The following is a 22500-nucleotide window of genomic DNA, read 5'->3' on the forward strand; positions in this document are numbered from 1 at the left end:
TGCAAGATTAAAAAAACCACATTATTTCAATAATTTTTAATTTTTTAGCCTTGATTTCTGCATTGTAATAAAATACCACGAATATGCTTATCTTAAATCTTTTCTCTCTCAATGTTCACCCTGCAAAAAGATGCTTTGTAATTTTGAGAGAAAGTTCATCTTGACATTTCGTTATTTCTTGCATGACTTTAATATCAGGAAATTACTTCGAGACGTTTAAAATGATCTGTAGAAAATAAATAACTGTAAGCAAAAAGTATTACTCATTTATCCGCTAACTAGCGTTTTCTGGCTTTTTAGTCAAGTTTTGACTAAATGTTTTAACATAGAGGGGGAATCGAGACGAGGGTCGTGGTGTATGTGTGTCTGTCTGTCTGTCTGTCTGTCTGTCTGTGTGTGTGTAGAGCGATTCAGACTAAACTACTGGACCGATCTTTATGAAATTTGACATGAGAGTTCCTGGGTATGATATCCTCAGATGTGTTTTTCATTTTTTTGATAAATGTCTTTGATGACGTCATATCCGGCTTTTCGTGAAAGTTGAGGCGGCACTGTCACGCTCTCATTTTTCAACCAAATTGGTTGAAATTTTGGTCAAGTAATCTCCGACGAAGCCCGGACTTCGGTATTGCATTTCAGCTTGGTGGCTTAAAAATTAATTAATGACTTTGGTCATTAAAAATCTGAAAATTGTTAAAAAAAAAAAATTTTATACAACGATCCAAATTTACGTTCATCTTATTTTCCATTATTTTCTGATTTCAAAAACATATAAATATGTTATATTTGGATTAAAAACAAGCTCTGAAAATTAAAAATATAAAAATTATGATCAAAATTAAATTTTCCAAATCAATTTAAAAACACTTTCATCTTATTCCTTGTCGGTTCCTGATTCCAAAAACATATAGATATGATATGTTTGGATTGAAAACACGCTCAGAAAGTTAAAACGAAGAGAGGTACAGAAAAGCGTGCTATCCTTCTCAGCGCAACTACTACCCCGCTCTTCTTGTCAATTTCACTGCCTTTGCCATGAGCGGTTGACTGACGATGCTACGAGTATACGGTCTTGCTGCGTTGCATTGCGTTCAGTTTCATTCTGTGAGTTCGACAGCTACTTGACTAAATGTTGTATTTTCGCCTTACGCGACTTGTTTACATTTAGTCAAGTTTTGACTAAATGTTTTAACATAGAGGGGAATCGAGACGAGGGTCGTGGTGTATGTGTGTGTGTGTGTGTGTGTGTGTGTGTGTGTGTGTGTGTGTGTGTGTGTGTGTGTGTGTGTGTGTGTAGATTAGTTCCGAGAAATCTTCTGAACCGATCTTCATGAAACTTCACATGAGAGTTCCTGGGTATGATATCCCCAGATATTTTTTCTTTTGTCCGATAAATGTCTTTGATGACGTCATATCCGGCATTTTGTAAAAGTTGAGGCGGTACTGTCACGCCCTCATTTTTGAACTAAATTGCTTGAAATTTTGGTCAAGTAATCTTCGACGAAGCCCGGACTTTGGTATTGCATTTCAGCGTGGATTTCACTTCGTGTTGCACAGAAAATTGCCGCGGGGATTGGCGAAGCTGTATGGTCTCGGTTAAAAAAATAATGTAGTGCGTTCAGTTTCATTCAGTTACATTCAACAGCTTGACTAAATTTAGTAATTTTGCCTTACGCGACTTGTTTAGTTTTTACATTTAGTTAAGTTTTGACTAAATGTTTTAACATAGACGGAGAATCGAGACGAGGGTCGTGGTGTATGTGTGAGTGTATGTATGTATGTATGTATGTATGTATGTATGTATGTATGTGCGTGCGTGCGTGCGTGTGTGTGTGTGTGTGTGTGTGTGTGTGTATGTGTGTGTGTGTGTGTGTGTGTGTGTGTGTGTGTGTGTATGTAGAACGACTCAGAAAAAACTACTGGACCGATTTTCATGAAATTTCACATGAGATCCTTGGTATAATATCCCCAGATGCTTTTTTCATTTTTTTCGATAAATTACTTTGATGACGTCATATCCGGCTTTTTGTAAAAGTTGAGGCCGCACTGTGTCACGCCCTCATTTTTCTATCAAATGGATTAAAATTTTGGTCAAGCAATCCGCGACGAAGTCCGGACTATGGGATTGAATTTCAGCTCTGCACCGTAAAAATTAGTTAATTAGTCTGCTCATTAAAGTTGTCCTTAAAATCGAATTTTCACTAACAGATTCAAAAATGATTGCATCGTATTCCCCAATTTTTCCTGACTTCAAAAACATATACATATGTGATGTTTACTATAAAAATGTGATCAGAATTACAGAAAATAGTTTTAAGTAATTACTGCGTTCGTGCGCTACGAGGAGACGAGCGTGACCCGTCTCGGTTTTTCGGTGTGGTTAGTCGAGACTATCGAGATGGTCTCGGCGATGACTGTTTGTTGGTGTTAATCTGTTACTTTGATGTCGACAGCTTGACTAAATGTTTTTATATTGCTTCACGCGACTTGTTTACTCTTGATTGTCAAACATTAGCAGTATGTCTGTTTCAGTTTTTGTGACAGTATTTTGTTGTTGTTTGTACTCGATCTTTACGAAGACATCCATAAAATTTTTTTGTCTTATCAACACCCGATCTCATTCTCAATGTGCAACATCGTGTGTTTGACAGGGTTACCATCAGCGAGACTGTCGTAGACATCGGAGCCGGAGGTAGTGTTAAAGGTGAGACTGGTAAACTGGATGTCACAGTTGAGTGTTTGACAGGGTTACCTTTGGTGAGACTGTCGTAGACATCGGAGCCGGTGGTAGTGTTAAAGGTGAGACTGTTAAACCGGATGTCACAGTTCTCCCTCTGTCGCGCCGACATGGACTCTTCCATCGTGACGTCAGCAATCTTCTCGTACATCTCTTCCGCTGTGGACCCCGGGTAGCCTAGTACGCCTGCAAATCACGGTTACAATTTGGTTTGCGTTTTTGTAGTGAAGGTATTGTTTTGGTGTGGCGTGCTTCCAAACGGCAAAGGTAAAATCTCATACAGAAATGAAGTTGAGGTGCTTGACCCCTTCTCATATCAGCCTCAGTGTATTTAGCTCCATGGTTTCTAAGTGAACAAAACTCACCACAACAACATAAAACGCTTCTTGGACATTTGTTGCAAGAGGGAAACAGTTGTGTGGCAGTTTGCTTCATTTATACATTGATTGAATAAATGTAGTGAAGATTAACTTATAACAACAAAACAGATCCTTCGCGATGTGTGTGTGTGTGTGTGTGTGTGTGTGTGTGTGTGTGTGTGTGTGTGTGTGTGTGTGTGTTTGTTTGTTTGTGCGTGTATGTGTCTGTGTTTCTGTGTGTGATAATGTGTCTGCCTGTCTATATGTGTATGTTCCTTTTGTCACTATACTGTACTTGTGAATAGAAAAAGGATGAAAAAAAGGATTGAACTAATCATTCCACAGTGAACTCACTGGCTGTGATGGTGTGTTTATAGGCAGTGGCAGCACTCCAGGTCAGCAGAACGAAGCAGATAACTTTTGTTGTCCACTCCATGGTGATACACGTCACTTCCTTATCATCATCATCATCATCATCATCATCATCATCATCATCATCATCATCATCATCATCATCATCATCATCATCATCATCATCATCATCATCATCATCATCATCGTCGTCGTCGTCGTCGTCGTCATCACCATCGTCATTATCATCGTCATCATCATCACCATCATCATCATCATCATCATCATCATCATCATCATCATCATCATCATCATCATCATCATCATCATCATCATCATTCATCATCGTTGTCATCATTGTCGTCGTCGTCGTCGTCATGGCCTTAACCGACATAATTAACGTCAGTGTCGACGTTGTTGCTATTGTCATCGTTAGTTTGGTCAACATATGTTTATCTGTCGTCATCAGTAGTCATTAGGAGCAGCAGTTAAATTTCAATCTTAATTTGGGTCTTTGATTCCACAGGCAGCATGTAAACTATCATGTCTAAATACTAACAACCCTCATATACACTCGCATATGAAGTTGTGATTATTTTGCATTACCATTAAAAAGACATACAGAAAAGAAAGAAAAAACAGCGAAACAAAAGCACGACACACGCATGCACGCGGCGGCGTCGAAGACGATCAGGACGATGAATGCTGGTGTCGGTGTTTTATGCAGTACCCAAAACAAGTAGCAGAGAAGCAGCCAATGACAAACATCTTACCTGAGATCACCTGACGGAGTACGAGGGGCTGGGCGAGGCGATAGATATAACCCTTCAGATCTCCACAACGCCAGGTGAAACGACTATAGTCCCCGCACCAAATATTCCAAAATGTCTTAGTTTATTTCGCTGAAACAAACCCCTTTCTTCTTCTTTTTCTTCTTTTTTAATTCAAAACTTTGCTATTTTGCTCAGGACAATCTTTGTTTCTGTAACGTTTTGGTTGGGCTGCTGAGAACTATGCTCCGCGATGCAAAACTTATTTTTTCTGAGATGACAACATGGACGGCGAGGCTCCGCCACAGCAAGTTGTACGCTCCAAGGATCGCACGGAGCACAGGGAACGCCACAAAGATTGCCCAGTGATTGTGTCAAGCCTTCAACTCCTGTTGTGACAAAAAATGACTCCAGGAGGCAGCCACCTCACAGCCTATGGAAGCTACGCCTGTTGCTGTTGACAAACCACACTTCCGCCCTGTCCAACCAGAGCTCGCTAGGTGGCGCTGCGACCTCTGTCCTTATCACGCGCACCATTTGCACGTGCACAGGCACATCTCGCACTGTCCGTCCTGATACTGTTACCTGCTAGGCGGCATGCAATATTCTGACTTTATCTATGCTAAGCGGACAATCAAGTTATGCTGTGGTGACTATCAGCCCGCTAGATATGTTCATCAAGAAAAGTGATGCGGGTTGTATTAAGGGAGAGGGGAGGGGGAGATAGAGGAGGCGGAGAGATATGACGGCTTACTAGCGCCAAAACAAAAAATGAGTAATTAACCCGTGAAAGTTACTAATTTTCACGAGAAAATTACAATTATGACGTGAAAATGACTAATTTTGACGTGTTTTTTACTATTTTCACGTGTTATTAACTAATTTTCAAGTGTTAATGTCTAATTTTCAGTTTTGGCTCGCTTCCTGACGGTTTACTAGCGCCAAAACTAAAAATTAGTAATTTTCACGCGTTAATTACTCATTTTCATGTGCCTCGCGACTGTTACACCGGCGGCCAGAGCGAAACATCCTTCGATTCGAAACTTTTCTGGTCCATAGTTCTTTAATCCGATGCAAATTAACAATAAGAGCTGAGCGCATGTGTAGATAACCGCAGGGCCGGACCCAGGGGGGGGGGGGGGGGGGGTTCCAGGGGTTCCGGAACCCCACCCCTGGAAAAAGCATGTACCTTGCTTTGACTTTTACTAGTTTTAGCACCAAAACAATGCTGCTCTTAACCCTTAAAACAAGGCCCAGAATGCACCAGATTGCACAGATTTTAACCGTTTTTCAAAAATTTTCCGGGGGAGCATGCCCCCGGACCCCCCTAGTTCGCAGCAGGCGCGCGCTTGTGGCTTTGCCACTTCGCTGATTTGCCCCCCCAAAAAAGGAGGAACCCCCCCCCCCTTACAACTCATTTGGTCCGGCCCTGAACCGTGACATACAACTGTCTGTCCGACAACTTGTTGAATATCGAATTCTACCGAAAGATATTTGTGAAAGTGTGTGAGTCTCGACCGAAGAGATCCGTCTGCTACTGGTCGGACCTTTAGCACATGTCCGGCCGGCCGCCATTTTTCCTCTCTCGGTTCGAACATTTTCGAATCGATTGTCCTTCACTAATACACTACAAAGCAAATTTATGAGTTTGGTAGTGGAAACAATTACGAGGTACCGCTGTCTGCCCGACAACTTGTCGAATAAGGAATTATATTGAAAGATATCTGTGAAAGTGTGAGACCACAGCCGATCAAAAGTCCGTCTGCTACGAACAGCTTCAAATCGAAAGTTTTCGGGGTCGATTATTCTTTTCTAAGATACCCAAAACAACGTTAAAGAAAGCGCTATTGCAAAAAACTTTGACATGCATCTTCCCGTCGGATAACTTGCTCGATAAGGCCTTCTATTAAAAGATATTTCAGAAATAGTGTGAGAGTGATGTTTGCAGGACGTTGAAACCTCTCAGTGCGGACTCTTAAAGTCCGACTACTGTGACCGAAAACGAGGCCAAAATGAAAATGAGTAATGAACACTGTTAATTACTAATTTCCACGTGAAAATGGTAACCTTAGGTTTTGGCACTAGTAAGCCGTCATAGAGAGAGGGTAGAGAGTGTCGAGGGATATGACAAACTGTCACTGCGTGCGTTGCTTCTTTCGATTTTGTGTCTTCCAACACCGTGTGGTGCGTATAATCTTACTTTCCCTGAAAAGGCCTTTAGCCCTTCGTTTTAAAACCCTAAAAGAAGTTTAACAAGCTTAAGTCGTGGAATCAGTTTTATGTGTAAAACATAGCGAAAATAAACCGTTTGACGAAGATTGGGTGGCCGAGTGGTAACGCACTTGCGCTCGGAAGCGAGAGGTTGCGAGTTCGACCCTGGGTCAGGGCGTTAGCAATTTTCTCCCCCCTTTCCTAACCTAGGTGGTGGGTTCAAGTGCTAGTCTTTCGGATGAGACGAAAAACCGAGGTCCCTTCGTGTACACTACATTGGGGTGTGCACGTTAAAGATCCCACGATTGACAAAAGGGTCTTTCCTCGCAAAATTGTATAGGCATAGATAAAAAAAAAAATGTCCACCAAAATACCCGTGTGACTTGGAATAATAGGCCGTGAAAAGTAGGATATGTGCCGAAATGGCTGCGATCTGCTGGCCAATGTGAATGCGTGATGTATTGTGTAAAACAATTCCATCTCACACGGCATAAATAAATCCCTGCGCCTTGAATATGTGCGCGATATAAATTGCATAAAATACAAATAAAAAAATAAAATAATAAATCCCTGCGCTTAGAACTGTACCCACGGAATACGCGCGATATAAGCCTCAAGTGTCTGGACAAGCTCCTGCCGTCTATCACAGATATCATCAACATATCCCTGGCCACAGGCGTCGTTCCCGACTGCTTCAAGTCTGCCGTTGTCCGCCCACTCATCAAGAAGCCCGGCCTTGACGTCAACGAGTTGAAGAACTACCGTCCTGTGTCCAACCTGCCCTTCCTCTCCAAGCTTCTGGAGCGTATCATCCTGGAGCAGTTGAGCGCCCACCTGTCTCGGAACTCGCTGATGCCAGTGTACCAGTCAGCGTACCGCCCTCACCACAGCACCGAGACGGCGCTCCTGCGAATCACCACGGACCTCCTGAACGCAACAGATAGCGGTCTCGTCTCTGCCCTTGTGCTGCTGGACCTTTCCGCGGCCTTCGACACGATCGACCACCAGCTACTCGTCGATCGCCTCAGTTCCACGTTCGGCATTCACGACACCGCCCTCTCTTGGTTCAGGAACTACCTCCAGAACCGCTCTCAGACTGTCACCACTGATTCGTTCTCTTCTCAGCCTGTCCCTGTCCGCTTCGGCGTCCCACAAGGATCTGTCCTCGGCCCTGTCCTTTTCACCCTGTACACCCAACCCCTCTCCCTGGTCATCGAACGCCACGGCCTGAACTACAACTCCTTTGCCGATGACACGCAGCTCCAGAACAGCGCCAAGCCGGAGGACGTTGACGATCTCCTTGGATCTATCTCCAGTTGTTTCACTGACATCAAGAACTGGATGACTGAGAACAAGTTGAAGCTGAACAGTGAGAAGACGGAGGCCCTTCTCGTTGGAACACGACAGAAGATTGCTTCCCTCACTGTGACCGACCTCCAGCTGGATGACGCGACTGTTCCATTCTCCCCTGCTGTCAAGAGCCTTGGCGTCTTTCTCGACTCCACTCTCTCCATGCAGACACACATCTCCTTCATCATCAAGACCTGCTTTTTCCACCTACGACGCATCGCCTCCATCCGTCGCTACCTCACCCACGACGCCTGTGTCAAGCTGGTTGTCTCCCTCATCTTCAGTCGTCTGGACTACTGCAACTCCCTTCTGGCTGGCCTCCCCGCCTCATCCATTCATGGCCTACAACGAGTCCAGAACGCCGCTGCCAGGCTGACGTTGAGGAAGACGAAGCGAGACCACATCACCCCCCTACTTCGCTCCTTGCACTGGCTCCCTGTCAACACCCGAATCTCCTACAAACTGTCCACTCTGGTCTACAAGTGTCTCAACGACTCTGCTCCCGAGTACCTTCAATCCTCCCTGGACCTGTACACCCAGCCCTCCGACCGTCCCCTTCGTTCTGCTGCTGACCCTCTCCGCCTCCACATCCCTCGCTCGAAACTCGCATCTGCTGGTCAGCGTGCATTTCCCTCCGCGGGCCCCTCCGTCTGGAACTCCCTGCCGCTTGAGCTTCGCCAGAGCCCCTCTCTTGACGCGTTCAAGTGTAGGTTGAAGACTCAGTTCTTCCCGTAGCTGGCTGCGACTTTCATGCTCGACGTGATGTGTTGTGCCCCAAAAGACATTCTTGTGCTGTGCTCTGTGAGAGGCATTTTCTTTGTGCTTAATATTATTTTGTTTGGACCTAGCTATTGATGTGTACATTGTTGTTAAACAGTTGTTTGTTGTATGTTTACCAGGGTTTGCTAGTGTGTGATAGGGTTCGTGTCCGTCTGAAGATGTTAGTTTCTTTGTTAGTCCTGTGTTGACAACTCTTCGACAAGCGCTTAGAACTGTGCCCACGGAATACGCGCTATATAAGCTTCATATTGATTGATTGATTGATATTGATTGATTGATGGTCTATGGCAACTGACGGCACAAGTCGCATCTTTGATGACATCATACAAACTCTCCCTTTAGCAGGGGTAGTGTTCTGTTGGACAGTCACCGTGGTTCCTCATAGAGCCGTTTAAAAGGGGCCTAAATCACGTGCTGCGTCCGGTGGTCCCCCTCCCCCTCTCCGGTCTCTCCACCGCCACCCTTGTTTCCCCGCCCTTCTGTTACCTAAACACAACGGGATGGCCAATATGCATGAGTTGACACAGGACGGTGCTATTTGTCCATGATAAGCCGGCCTGTGATGATGAGGTGTGTGCATGCATTGCGCAGCTTATAATGGACGTCACCGACAATGGCGTCAGTCTCTTTGTGCCGGTTCTCACCGCAACGCTCGGAGGGAATATGCGGTGGAATATTTTGTGCTAATTGCTTAATGCGTGAAAATGAGGACTGGTGCAATTGACGATAGCGGGAAAAAAGGATAGAATAGTACGCTGAAAATACAATAGCGATTATATAGCTGTTCTGACCTTTATTTGTTGTTCCAAACTTACAAAATGACAATTTTTGCGTCGATGCGTTGATCTCAGGTTTTGATAGCAGACGCCGTTTCTTATGCGCATTAGTTTTGCGCAGGCGCCACACTGACTTTGGAAAAAAACTCGATTTGACAACACAGCTGTTAAACAGCTTTTTATTAGTTCATTCGTATACAACAAAAAGAAGTTTGATTTTTTTAAATTTTGAACAAGACTACTTATGAAGAAGACCAAAACACAACATCAACGGAAAACTAGAAACAACTGAAGAACTAGGATGCAACAAGGGGAGGAAAAGAGAACAGCTAATCCGTACAAAACGAGCAGACGGCACGACGTTTCCAGTTTGGGTGAATGGCATTTATACTTGTCTCGTCATGAAGCGAATTTTTCAACCTCAGTCATAAACGACTACATGAATGTTAGTGCCATGGGTTGTGCATCAATACTTCAGAGGGGAAGTGGGGTATTTAGTGTGGAGTTACGAGATAAGAAAAGCCGAATGCGAAAATTTGTGTCAGTCGGCAACTGTGAACTATGCTCACAGGCACACAAAAACGGCTGTTCCGTTGTACTCCCCTGTTTGTACTACATCTTTCGACTTTGGGCATGTTGTGGTGTTTAGGGACAGAAAATAATAGGTTTAGTCCTGTTTCATCGGGAAGTTAGCAGAAAAGGGTATGCTATCGACATTTATAAAGCTGAAAAACATTCCCGAGAAGAATTTCAAGTTGTCAGTGTATGCTGTTGTCGATCAGTGAAACATCGTGTGGTACAGGTGGGTAAACCGGAACCATGCGTCTTTGTTATTGACAATATGCTTTTGGATATTGAGAAAAATGGCCGACTTCCGTAGCATTATGCTTTGATGATCGGAAGAGACCATCCAATCACAGCCCCCGAATTCCCCCACGTGTTCATCAGAATAGCTATAATTATATATGTTCATAACATTAAAAAGTCCCATCATATTACATTATCAATGTAAAGGTTATACAGGGCTCTCTGAAAACCACATTTGATTTGTAAATGATCTCCCTTTGACTGTAACAGACGATAGTTATTGCCCTTGGTTGCAAAATAAGGCTTTATTGACACTACTTGTGATTTTTGACAACTCAAAATGGAGGAATTATAAAATAAAAGGTTGAAATTACAGCCTAAGACATTCTTCTTGGCAGGGAAGCTAACTTTTTGCGCCTATTATGTGAAAACACGCGCGAATGATATAAAACCAGAGCGAGGTGATCCAGAATTACGTCGAAAACTGACCACGGGTGACCGTACTTTGCGTTGCGCCCTGACAAAACTTGACATTGAGTCGATTGCCAGTGGATTGAGTATGTTCAGCAAGTGTTGCAGTATGCAAGATAATAATTTCAACGGTCAAAGCGGAAGAAACTTCCACTATATCGTCAAATTCACTGAGTGCGATTACAAGCAGAGCCGGATCAGTTAGCTTGTGTGGGTTTGGGAGGTGGCTCTATGTAAAGGGAGCAAAGCGACCTAAACGAATGAGCGAAGCGACCGAGATTCCCCCGTAAATTTGTTTGGTTCAAAGAAGCCAGAAAATTGCTCAATCTGTCTTTTTTTCCCCTTTTGGCGGGGAAGCAATTTTAACTTTTTTATGTTACCATTTTCTTACATAAAAATAACATTTCTATTTGAAATTCCACCGTACTAGCTGCTTTGCCACCAGAACTTGAACATATGTGGACTGGGTGGCCGAGTGGTAACGCACTTGCGCTCGGAATCGAGAGGTTGCGTGTTCGACTCTGGGTCAGGCCGCTATTTTCTCCCCCCTTTCCTAACCTAGGTGGTGGGTTCAAGTGCTAGTCTTTCGGATGAGACGAAAAACCGAGGTCCCTTCGTGTACACTATATTGGGTGTGCACGTTAAAGATCCCACGATTGACAAAAGGGTCTTTCCTGGCAAAATTGTATAGGCATAGATAAAAATGTCCATCAAAATACCCGTGTGACTTGGAATAAAGGCCGTGAAAGGTAAAGTTTCGCCTAACAGGCTTGAGGTTTGCTGGTCGATGTGAATGCGTTATATGTTGTGTGTAAAAAATGTTTGTTTGTCTGTCTGTAAAAAAATTCCATTTCACACGGCAGAAATTAATATGTAAAGCGCGGAGAGCACAGTTAATTGTGGTTCGCGCTATATAAGCTCACCATAATAATAATAATAATATTAATTTTGAGAGAAAAATGGGCCCACAAAGCCGTTTAAAATGTCAGCACGTTTCACGGAAAAAGCCCAGTTAAGAAATGTTTTGAATGGCAAGAACAAAATCACATTCTTTGCAATTGTTGGTTTGTACTCGACCACTGGAACCAACAAAATATAATCATCAATACAATTTTTTTTTACGCGAAGCTGTCTTTACTTCAGTTAGTATAACACTGAATTTCGCTATTTGTTTGTGTGAGTGGAGAGTCTTCTTTCATTACATACCAGCAACATCTCTGTGTTGTTAATATTACAGTTATTACAAGCGAAATACTGATTAGACAATCTGTACATGTGGGTTCACACGTAAAGGAAGCTACCTTTAACCACAAAGACTACTGGCGCAAACCTGTCCCTAGACTGATGTTCCCTCTGTAAAGAAATACGCATTACTTTGCATTTGTTGTTACAGGATTAAAGTAATTGGTTGATCATCGGTCAATAACGCATCAATATTTCAAAGGACCACTCTTTTTTGAGAGTCGGTAGAATCACCGGTTACACTGTTGATGTGCCATTGAAGAGTGGTATTGGAACCGCTTGGTTTGGAAAGTGGCCGATTCCCTTCACGATGAATGGGTCAAATTGTGCTCATATTATTATTGTTGTAGTATTGATACCTAATCCCCTACCACTCAAAGTTCCGACACCTTTGCAGTGACGACTTGCTATGGCCATTTGAGGCCCAAGCATGCGCACATCACTGTGACCTGTGACCTTTTCGTCGCGATGATTACATGGCAGCGACAAACTGATGTTCGGACAAAGACCGATCGTCTGCCGAAATGATTATGTCGACAGGTTTGATCATATTTCCCGGCGTTAACAAAGTAGATTTACGTTAGCTGTTTACAGCTTCGCCTATGAAGTTGCTTATGAGCCACATGAGACTAAATTACGCAAGTTACTACTCATCATTACTCGAGGCGTATCAGTTTTCAAGTTTGTTCGTTTCGTTTACCACTTTGATCATTTAGTTGATAGTCTTGTAATGATCGTATTATCGGGGAATTGAATCCACTACATGCGGGCTGATATCCCCAAGGGCAGTGTGTAGCAATGGTGTCACGCTACCATGTTTTGTTTTTTTAATCGTTCTCGAGTAGTATTGTTGACTTTTCTCCTCGCCGCACCTGGAGATCGAACCCATGGACTAGCAGGAAACTGGTCTTTACACCAGGCTCCGTGACCACCCACCCCCCCCCCCCCACACACACACACACATACACCCCCCCACCCCTCAATTTGTTTTCTTCATTTCTAATTCGAGCACAGTTACGATCAAATAAGTGACTTCAATGACGCCTGTGTTGTCATAAGAAAGGTGTTTAAATGCATTTATGTGAATTTATTAATGATATTTTTTTCAATTTGGATTTGTGTCAACTCACTTTTGTGAAGGATTTAAGTGAAGTAACAATACGCGACTGTCATTATGCTAGTACCGTCAAACAGAGCAAAGTAAGTGAACATTCCCAGCTCATGTTTTTGTGAAGCACTGTTTACAGAGAGGGGACCAGGCAAGTTGTGGTGGGAACATGAAGTTCGATATAAAAGGCCCGGCGCTCACCTATGTAACGCCAGCAGGACAGACGACGCACTGCAGATAATTGAGGTAATTCTTTTTTTTCTCCAGCCCGCTACACGTTGTGTGAACAGAAAACAGGCCAAGAACTCGTCATAATCCCTATCGCAGCATGTAGTGTAGTGGCGACTGCACAGATGTATTTTGCCCTTAAGATCACCAAAAACACCACAACGCATTATACGACTTTTGTAGCATAATGAGTGTGTATCTGTGTCCTCATTTAATACTAACAAAAAAGTAATCAAAACGATTGACAGGCATACCAAGGTTCGCCTGCACTCATTACTACATCAACACTGACCAGCTTGTGCACCGACGCAAAAACCATTCGGCCACCGACGCAACAAAAGACAAAGACCATTCGGCCACCGACGCCTCTTGCGCGGACACGTAGCGGTGAACACGGACCCACAGTGAGTGACAGAGTGACGCGCACAGCAACACAGGACAACGCACGTGCAATCCGGGGCGCGGCAGTCTCGGCTAACACTGACAGAAGAGGAAGCAGGTTGAGCCAGGTTGAAGCGACCTAAAAGAGGGTCACTTTTCTGGAACAGGTTACCAGACAGACAATCATTCGGAAAAATGACATCTCTGATTTTTTTTTTAACATGAATACATACGTAGGAGGAATTAATACGTGCTTGAGCATCTATTTCGGATATTCCGGAATGAGTCACTGACTTAGAATCTTAGCCGAATGAGACAACACCACTGGTTTCATTGACTTAGCATTTCTGGACAGTTTCTCTTTTGTAGAAAATCTTCTTTAGTGACGAGTATGACTTTGTGTCCCTTTGTTTGGTCATTACCACTACGACATGGGATGTGCGACATATTGATGTAGATGCCGAATGTTTGACTGACAAGCAGGTGCGACACAAGAGAACAAGCGTGGGGTCAATGTGACAACTTCACAAGGTCAATGTGACGACTTGACAAGATATTGCTCCACGCTCCACACTTCGGACAGTAGCCCATTTCACAGTGCAATGCCAAAACCAGGGAGGCAAACACAATTCGACAAACAGGCTTTGGATTTCCATTGATCTTCTCTCCTTCTTGCACGGAAAACAAACGTGTATTTATGTGGTATCAACCTGTAAAGCTCACTTGAGGATTGCTGTGCGTCGCTGGACAGTGCGAAAAAAGAGACAGCGAAACAAATGAGTATTGTCGTTTGACACATCAGTGCTGTTCGTCTCCTGGCGATTTGTGACGTGATCCCACTGCGCTTTTTGTGTTGCGTTTGCGGATACACTTGAGACCTTCTGCGATATATGTACATGTACAAGTGTACTTGGAACAGCAAAAGGTAATGTGCTGATAATGACAAATATGTTTTCCCGTGTGTGTGTGTGTGTGTGTGTGTGTGTGTGTGTGTGTGTGTGTGTGTGAAGGATATATAGCTTTTCTGATTGAAAATAACAAGGATTTTTCTGCCGAAATCAGTTTAATAACTTAAAACCGTATTCGTTTTGATCCTTTTTGCTCAGAAAAGATACGGCTTGAAATCTCATAGTTTAACTTTATTTTAATTATAATTATATTAATTTAATTTTAATTATATTTCGTCTTTGTTTTAAATCAGGATAGACCTGCTTAAAAAGCATTATTTTAGAAAGTGAGTGAAGAGAGAGGTGTGTTGTTTCAGACCTTATCTGTTTCATTTTTCGAACTGAATGATTTTCATGAAGCGAATGATACAGGCAACGTGCATCCAAAGAAGAAGAAAAGCAAGAAAGAAAGAAAGGAAGACAGACAAAAAATAGAAAATAAACAGATAACGAACGATCGAAAGAAACGAACGAACCCAACAACGAACCAACGAACGAAACAAAGAAGAAGAAGAAGAAGAAGAAGAAGAAGAAGAAGAAGAAGAAGAAGAAGAAGAAGAACAACAACAACAACAACAACAACAACAACAACAACAACAACAACAACAACAACAACAACAACAACAACAACAACAACAACAACAACAACAACAACAACAACAATATGGTTGTGCTCCAAAAGCCGTGTTATTTTATGTGCAGGCACTTGACCAGTGGCGATCTTTACACCCAAACTTTGCGATGACTACTCATGGATGGTGTACAGTGTCCGTGGTCGTGTTGACTACGATGATGTTGCTGTTGTTGATGTCGCTGCCTAGGGTGGATACTCGTTGCATGAAAACGACAGACGGAAAAAGCTACACCTTATCCATTGGTAAGTTCAAAGTCTGTCTACAAAATTCACGTCGGAATTTAAAGATTCTGGTTGCAGAAACGATCATTGGAAGTAAAACAAAATTACGGACGGAGAGACGAAAAAACGGCGTTTAACTAGCTGTATGTAAGATTATCTGCGTAAAAACCCAAACGGATGGTGTGTTGTACAAGCTCAATATCTCTTACGCTTGCATGAACAAGAATCTGACAGATAAGGTTTCGATGTATTCTTCAACCTGTTTGGCTTTGGCCTTTGTGGGACCGATTCATTCAGTTTTGTTATGGGGGCCAGGAGTTTTGTCGTTGAGGTATTACAAAACACCTGCCGCGAACACTGGTGTGGCACAAGAGTGATGGCTTTAACTCGGTCGCTTCCTGCCGTCAAAGAAAAGCTGCAATCTAACAACCTATATTTTGTGTTCACTTGACATGACGGTGTTGCACTTTCTAGCTGATATCAATCACACATAATAAGATAAACCGGATGAAAAGAATGGCAATGCCAAAAGTTCCCAAAGAATTACATGTTTGGCCCATGTATTTCAGACGAGAAAAGTCAGACCTCGACCGTTTGTTTGTTGTCAAGAAAGTAGGAGAGACAGAAAGGTGAACAATCACACCGGCCCGCCCGCCCACAGACACACACAGGCACACACGCGCACACACACACACACACACACAAACACACACATTCAGACACACACAGACAGTACACACACACGCTCACACACACACACATACACACACACACACACACACACACACACACACATGCAGACACACACACACAGACACACACGCACGCACGCGCGCGCACACCGTGCACACACCGCATCAGTACACAGTTTGCACGCACACACCACACTGGTAAAACTAGGCCGAGTAGGTTGGAGATTTATGACTGTACATAACATAATTATCTGTATTATGGCTGATCGTTTTGAAATCAGGATGAGTTTGCCCGAGTAACACCGAGCTGTACGAAATTTCTCAGAGAATACAGGTATGATACAGTGCTTGCAAAAAATATTTTGAAGAAACACTCAAATGATGTGGTCCAGAGGACTTCGTGACTTCTACTTAAAGGCACAGTAAGCCTCCCGTAAACCATCACAGATACTGTCAGGCTTTTACACACAGTACAAACACCCTTTCATTTAAGCACTCATCGCTTGAGAACATCCTAGGTGCCCTCCGTAAAGAGCGAGCAATTTTCAAAGAATTTATTTTTGCGTGGTTTATCTTACCCCTGAGCCATCGTGAACCCGTGTGATCCAGTTTCCCTTTTTCACAATGCAGTCGTCAGTTAGTAATTTGAATGCGACTCGCTGTGAGCTTATCTGCAATAGCACGTTATTATGTACCTCTGACTATGCACGAAACAAACGGCTGTCACAAGAACTCCCGCGATGGCTTTTGACTGTTCAGAGGAACTGGCGATAGGCATACACCGTCGTCTGCTACGAGAACCACGACCTTGCGTGACCCTGCTTCCGGGCGTTTCTTTTTTCAAACTTTAAAAACTTCGAATTGTACTGATCTTGTCTTGATGAAAAAAGAATTCTTTTGTGATTTAAGAATGTTTGTGTAACAAGCTGTCAATTTATTATTTAGATTTTAAAAGTTAGGTCTAGCGCCCAAACGCACCACGGTCCGAATGTCTCTGAGACAATCCGCAAAATTAATTCTTTGAAAATTGCTCGCTCTTTACGTAGGGCACCTAGGATGTTCCCGTTTGGTGAGCGTTCACATGGAAGGGTGTTTGTACTGTGTGTAAAAGCCTGACAGTATCTGTGATGGTTTACGGGAGGCGCACTGTGCCTTTAAGTCAATAAGTTCGCGAAATTGCGAGTAAGAAAAAAAAATCGATGTCCGTCAACTTGTTTGAAGTCAAACGCCTCGCTGCCGTTCACCGTCTCGCCTACTTTGATTGGCCAAATTGCGCTCGGTTTGTGAGTCAAACGTAAGAAACAGAACAAGCGCTATCGTTACCATTTTAACGTAAGCAGAAGTCTAATATACTAGAAGTAATTAACTACTATTACCAGCAGTCAACACGCGGTGATACATATGCCCTTTGACCTTTCCTTGGGGATATCCCGTACTAAAAATAGAATACGGGATTGTGGGAAAGCTGTTCAAGGGCACTCACGCACTATATTCGATTTTCAATTCTCGACTCAAAACCGGATAAATCAAAAAGAATAATATACAAGCATACAAAAAAGAAGAAAGTTGAAAAATCACGTTTTACAAAAGTCGTTGGAGAATCGAACTCAAGACCGCCGGCTTCGAAAACAAACGCCTTACCAACCCGCCACAACGCTTACTACATTTATGCGTGAAAACTAAGACTTGAACTGCCAACATAGCTGCCACGTGCGGGCGCCGGGTTTTCGAATTGAGCATTTGTTGACTCGTCGTTTTCCCCGTTCGTATTTGTGTTTTGTACGTTTTCTTGATATCATCATTACATGTAGTTGCGGTGTTGCCTATAGGGCAATCAGTTTTCACCAAAGCCGATGTTACTTTTTTGTTAAATGCCAATGGGTAATTCTGGGGATGATATTGTTCCGCTGGAAGTACTCAATAATTATGCAACTTTTTATTATTTCGATTCATTTCATTATCCAAAACGTTTGGAATGAAGCAAACGAATATGATACAAGAATTACGAGTTCAGACAAAAATAAAAATAAAATTGCCGTCGAAGCGGATCGAACCCGGGACCACAAAAGTGAGGATTAGCGCATGGTCAAGCGCGTTACCAACTGAGCTATTTTGTCGCACTGTAGTCGAGGGAGATTTTAACTTCAAATATTACACTTGAGTTCTCGAGCGTGGCGACGACTGACTCGAGTTTCTGAGTCTCTCCGTTCGTATTTGTGTACTGTTCTCTATATCTCACTGTTCGGGGCTAGTTCAGTTCATAACTGACCCTACGCTCCCTGTCACCTTGTATAAGTTTGGAAAGCAATATCAAGTAGCGATAATTTCAAGCGTGACCGACATTGTCATTGATACGAAATGCATTGACCAATCGCCGAAAGGCGCTGACGTCATTGCATGAAACTACCCAAAATCCTCTATTCTCGATGACATACTAAGGAGTTAGTTCGGGAGAACGACGATCTATGGGCGGTTTATCATATAAAGGGAAGCAAGCGGTTAAAAACGGGAGTCGATAGAGCCAATGAACAGTGTTATCTACTTGTAGTATTTCATTCACTTGTGACGTAAGCCAATGCGCAAAATTCATAATGCGTAAAATATCTTGTAACGCAAGTGTAACCGAGGCAGCTGGGCTGGCTTGGCCCGGTGGAGACCGAACTTGATGTTACTCGGCTATTCTCAACCCGACTCATCCCGGTAACGAGGACAGTAAGCTTTGCCTATAGTTATCAATCTGGAAGTTTTTTTTCCACTGAGGCGATTTTCACCACTTTTTGACCGACCCCCAAACGATTTTTCTTGACACAATAATTATGGACAAAAAAGTTGTCATCTAAACAAACAGCAATGCAAGTTGCTCTGCGTCTTCAGCCGACTTCACACATCCAGAACCGGGATGCATAGCAAAGCGAGTCAACAGAAGAACCATCCTGACCTCAGGTCAAAGGGAGTTCGGCTCATTCTCTTCCTGACAGGATGCCTTGAGTTTCCTTGTCTGGCAAGGAAACAGATTTTTGTACATATTTAGAGCTTTTTGTAATGTGTTATGGATGTAAGCAGATTCGCGATCGTCGATAATGATTTTTCATGGTGTTTTGTAATTTTTAAACAGTCGCGTAAGGCGAAATTACAACATTTAGTCAAGCTGTCGAACTAACAGAATGAAACTGAACTCACTGCATTTTTACAGCAAGAGCGTATACTCGTAGCATCGTCAGTCCACCGCTCGATGCACAGGCAGTGAAATTGACAAGAAGAGCGGGGTAGTAGTTGCGCTGAGAAGGATAGCACGCTTTTCTTTATCTCTATTCTTTTTAACTTTCTGAGCGTGTTTTTAATCCAAACATATCACATCTATATGTTTTTGGAATCAGGAACCCACAAGGAATAAGATGAAATCGTTTTTAAATCGATTTCGGAAATTTTATTTTGATAATAAATTTTATATTTTTTAATTTTCAGAGCTTGTTTTTAATCCGAATATAACATATTTATATGTTTTTGGAATCAGAAAAGGATGAAGAATAAGATAAACGTAAATTTGGATCGTTTTAAAAACATTTTTTTTTTTTACAATTTTCAGATTTCTAATGACCAAAGTCATTAATTAATTTTTAAGCCACCAAGCTGAAATGCAATATCGAAGTCCGGCCTTCGTCGAAGATTGCTGGGCCAAAATGTCAATCAATTTGATTGAAAAATGAGGATGTGACAGTGCCGCCTCAACTTTTACAAAAAGCTGGATATTACATCATCAAAGGTATCTATCGAAAAAAAGAAAAAAAAACGTCCGGGGATATCATTCCCAGGAACTCTCATGTCAAATTTCATAAAGATCGGTCCAGTAGTTTGGTCTGAATCGCTCTACACACACACACAGACAGACACACAGACACACACACACACACACACACAAACACACACACAAACACACACACACACACACACACACACACACACACACACACACACACATCGCTAGCTGAAGGAACAGTACCATATCAGTGGAAGCAGGCAAATGTAACACCCCTTTTCAAGAAGGGCTTAAGAGCAGTCCAGGCAACTACCGCCCAGTGAGTTTAACAAGCATACCATGCAAACTGTTAGAAAAGTTGATAAGAACCAGTGTTTTCTCTCATTTGACAGCCAACGACTTGTTATCAGATTGCCAGCATGGTTTTGTGGCAAAACGATCATGCGTGACAAACTTAATTAGCGTCATTGACGACTGGACAGATAGCTTAGATGATGGAGTACCGGTTGACCCTGTGTACCTTGATTTTGCTAAGGCATTCGATTGTGTTCCGCATGTGCGGTTACTGAAAAAACTAGAAGCATATGGTATCCATGGACTTGTCAAAGACTGGATCGGTGATTTTCTAAGTGATAGAAAGCAAAGGGTGAAGGTCAATGGGTCTATGTCAGACTGGAAAGACGTGACAAGTGGAGTGCCCCAGGGCAGTGTGCTGGGCCCGGTTTTATTTGTTATATACATTAACGATCTCCCTGAAGTTGTGAGCAGTCTGTGCAGCATGTACGCTGATGATACAAAAGTGTACAGACAAATCAGAACTTGTGAAGATAGCAAGGAACTCCAGAGGGATTTGGACAGTTTGGTCGACTGGGCAGACAAGTGGCAGATGCGCTTTAATGCAGATAAGTGTAAGACATTACAGTTGGGTACAAAAAATCAGAAACTTGTGTATAATATGAGAAAACCTGGCAGCGTGGACAGGGTTGATCTGGAAAGCTCAAGTGCAGAAAAGGACCTTGGAGTCAATGTAGACAGTGAATTGAAATTCTCAAAGCACGTGGAAACACAAGTCAACAAAGCAAACAGAATCCTGGGTCTCATTAGACGGTCTTATGAGCATTTGGACGCAGAAACGCTAAGACTGCTCTTTGTTGCACTTGTACGGCCTCATCTGGAGTTTGCAAATGTGGTGTGGAGTCCCCGACTCGAGAAAGATAAAAATTTGATTGAAAGTGTATTAAGAAGAGCCACGAAGTGTATTCCAGGGTTGAAGACCTTGAGTTATGAAGAGCGTTTGAGAGTTTTGAAAGTTCCAAGCATGTGCTATAGGCGTATCCGGGGAGACATGATTGAAGCATACAAATTCGTGCATGGATACTACGATTGCAAGAACCCACTGGAGCTGAATAGCCTTTGTAATACCCGTGGACATCAGTTCAAGCTCAAGAAGAAACAATGCAGAACAGCTCTCCGACAATCTTTCTTCACGAACAGAATCATAGACACGTGGAACTCCTTGGACAAGAATGTGGTAGAAGCGCCGACAATGAACAGTTTCAAAAATCGCTTGGACAATGCACTGAAAGATTATATGTATAGCCCAAATGTCAGTATGCCTCTCACTACACCAGCCAAGAAAACGTTAATAGAATAGGCCACGGTCAAAAGATCGTGTAGGTTACCTAGCCCAAAGTTAGGCTAGGATAGCAACTGATCAAAAGATCAGACAAAGGCTTAACAGCCTAAGTACCAGTCTGATAACATAACATAACATAACTCATAACTCATAACTCATAACTCATAACATTTTATTGATCCAACAAAGGAAATTAAATTGGTCATCAGCACAAATAGGTCATTAATTAATAATTATAAAAGAATAAGAGAAGAAAATTCATAAAACCCATGATAAAAATATCTAAAGTAATATATGTACAACTACCATACCCTTTTTTCTTGCACACATGACACACCGACACACCAACACACATGCATACATACCTACATACATACCTACATACATACCTACATACATACATACATACATACATACATACATACATTCCATGTTAAAGTGTAGTTAAGAACATCACAGTAATTATATCATTGTTTGGATTAACAGATAAGTTTTTATGTAAATGATGATAACAACAATCCATAATTAACGCTATTGCACTACCAAAGAAGAGACCAACCAAACACATAACACACACACACACACACACACACACACACACACACACACACAGACAGACAGACACACACACACATACACCACGACCCTCGTCTCGATTCCCCCTTCTACGTTAAAACATTTAGTCAAAACTTGACTAAATGTAATTACAGAGGAGTTTTTATTTTAGACAGTTTCAAGCGAGCTATTTTTCTCGGATGCATTTACTGTGCAAACAACTCTAAATATGGCATAAGTGTCACGTGATAATCAACCGTTTGGTTTCGGCCCTCGCTGGAGCAGACGATTGTTTTGACAGTGATGCAACCATATATTACGGTCTCCTTCCGGCAGCAGTCCCAAAATTTCGACTTATTTTGACCTTAGAACGATGTCTTTATCATAACTGTGAAGAACAGAACGGAGATCACTGTCGAAGTCGGCCAATCTGCAATCATTTTCGTCTCGCGAACACTGCTCGTGAACAACATAATGGGAGATCAC

General features: G+C 42.6%; 2 protein-coding genes and 1 long non-coding RNA gene across 4 annotated transcripts in view; 2 read left to right on the forward strand and 1 right to left on the reverse strand.

Annotated features, from left to right (window-relative positions):
* The window catches only part of LOC138970899 (glutamate receptor ionotropic, kainate 2-like), a 47983-nt gene extending 43162 nt beyond the window's left edge, over positions 1-4821 (reverse strand). For both annotated transcript variants that reach the window (XM_070343477.1, XM_070343476.1), the window contains exons 1-3: positions 4221-4821; positions 3451-3550; positions 2753-2923 (exon numbers count right to left, since the gene is read on the reverse strand). In XM_070343477.1, the coding sequence (XP_070199578.1) occupies positions 2753-2923; positions 3451-3532 (253 nt within the window). In that variant the 5' untranslated portion in view covers positions 3533-3550; positions 4221-4821. The remainder of the gene's footprint in view (positions 1-2752; positions 2924-3450; positions 3551-4220) is intronic.
* The window catches only part of LOC138970916 (uncharacterized), a 72208-nt gene that overhangs the window by 14099 nt on the left and 35609 nt on the right, over positions 1-22500 (forward strand). The window lies entirely within an intron of this gene.
* The window catches only part of LOC138971958 (glutamate receptor 2-like), a 35981-nt gene continuing 28510 nt past the window's right edge, over positions 15030-22500 (forward strand). The window contains exon 1 of the mRNA XM_070344803.1: positions 15030-15395. Coding sequence (XP_070200904.1) covers positions 15260-15395 — 136 coding nt within the window. The 5' untranslated portion in view covers positions 15030-15259. The remainder of the gene's footprint in view (positions 15396-22500) is intronic.

This window comes from Littorina saxatilis, linkage group LG7, assembly GCF_037325665.1.
Source record: "Littorina saxatilis isolate snail1 linkage group LG7, US_GU_Lsax_2.0, whole genome shotgun sequence".
NCBI lineage: Eukaryota > Metazoa > Mollusca > Gastropoda > Littorinimorpha > Littorinidae > Littorina > Littorina saxatilis.